A 1,719-nucleotide genomic window follows, 5' to 3' on the forward strand; every position below is an offset into this window, starting at 1 on the left:
TACAATTAGTTTTAACACATTTTCATATTTATCTTCAGGTGCGACAGAACAATAGTGAACAAATCAAGGCAGACTGCATTGGACATTGCCAAATTTTGGGGTCACAAGCACATTGTTGATTTGCTGTCCCATTCTAAAGGTGGCCCAAAGCCTCATTTTTTACAAAATGCTAAAGAGGAGCATGAAAATTATTTTAGCAGTACAATTTTGGACCGAAAAAGTGACAAACGGACAGACAGCAACTGGTTAAAATCCAAACAGACACATGCCAGTTCTGTCTACCTTATTTTTTCCAACCTGAGTCCTTTAGTGTATTTAATTGGGGCTAAGGATAGCATACAGGAGCCAGAAATCAAACTCTGCAGACTACAGTATGAAGATGTGAAAGAAAATCTGTCAAAGCCCGATGAGGTCTCATTAATTTTTCTTGGTGTAGATAAACAAGTCAATATTCCATGCTCTACAGAATCCGAGAAGCCTGGGACAGAGCAGGACGATGGGCTGGTAGCCTGGTTTGCTCTTGATGCACACAATATTTCTACTGAACAGTTTGAAAGGAAATATGAAGGCTGCTACTTCCTTCATCCCCCAATGCCCGCTTTGTTGCAGCTGACCAGTACAGAAGCAGGTAAGATGACTTGTCTGGTGGTGTGTGTTTTTACTCTTTTGCATCCTTCAACTTTTTAGGCTACAATTAACCAGCAAATTATGTCTATCTCATCTATAGAATATTAGAGTGAATAGGTGGGTGTTTTAATTGAGAAAATATGAGCCGAGTGGCTGCAATAGACTGAGGTTGTGCATCACCAAGATGTGGGAAGTCCAGAATAATAGAAATTTCATCAGGGCTAAGGGGGAAGGGAAATTTTTCCAGCTAGAATGCCTATTGCAATGAAATCTGTCTAACGGGAATTCTCCAAATAATTAAGGTCTTGTCCCCTTCTTCTCCTCCTGGGCATTAACATAATACACAGCTCCTGTGTTTATTTTGTGTATGTCCTATGTACACTATTTTTCCATGGATAGCAAGAAGTGAACAAGTTATGACAAATTTTATGCTAGAATCTGAATATTCAGTCCGATTTTATTATAAGTGTGCACTTTCACAACTTGCAAGCAGTTTACATTTGCATGTATTTTTTCTGAGTCTGACACTTCAATTGAAGAGTAGGTGATCATTGGTCAATCGCGTGACAGCAAGCACTGTCTTCCAGCTTCCCATTGTGCATAACAGAGCACTGTTGATCACTTACCTCCTCATTGTGATCATTTTGCTGTGTTCAGGATCTGATGTGGGATGACCTCTGACCCTTGATTCATAACTGATCAGACCCAGGCATAGTAAAAGAAGCTGAATAAGATAGCCAGGGTCCCTCATTGGTTGCCTCACCATTCATTAGTGAGGTAAGTGAGTCTGTAAGCAGATATGGTAGTGGTCATGATAATCCTTATCTAACAGCAAGCACCACAAAGTCTTATTTGCCCCATTATATTTAGTTTCAGTTTCTGGGATTTAACTTGATGGCTACACTTACCACATGCCCTACCCCTGTCCAATAAGAGCTTCTTTACTGGGGACTGAGGCAATGTAAACTCAATAGAACTAAATCAGAGAGGTGCACATTATGAGCTTTTCAAGCTTAGGTAAGCCTTTACTTTACCTTTTAACAGTTTAGAATGGAATGCCAGGTACACTTTAAATTCATGATACGTAATATT

The 1,719-nt window shown here is 39.7% G+C and overlaps 1 protein-coding gene across 1 annotated transcript in view; it reads left to right on the forward strand.

Moving 5' to 3' along the window:
• The window catches only part of NUDT12 (nudix hydrolase 12), a gene marked incomplete in the record, with an annotated part of 16,945 nt that overhangs the window by 8,802 nt on the left and 6,424 nt on the right, over positions 1–1,719 (forward strand). The window contains 1 exon segment of the mRNA XM_072416112.1: positions 39–628. Coding sequence (XP_072272213.1) covers positions 39–628 — 590 coding nt within the window.

Source organism: Pyxicephalus adspersus, chromosome 6 (assembly GCF_032062135.1).
Source record: "Pyxicephalus adspersus chromosome 6, UCB_Pads_2.0, whole genome shotgun sequence".
NCBI classification, from domain to species: Eukaryota; Metazoa; Chordata; class Amphibia; order Anura; family Pyxicephalidae; genus Pyxicephalus; species Pyxicephalus adspersus.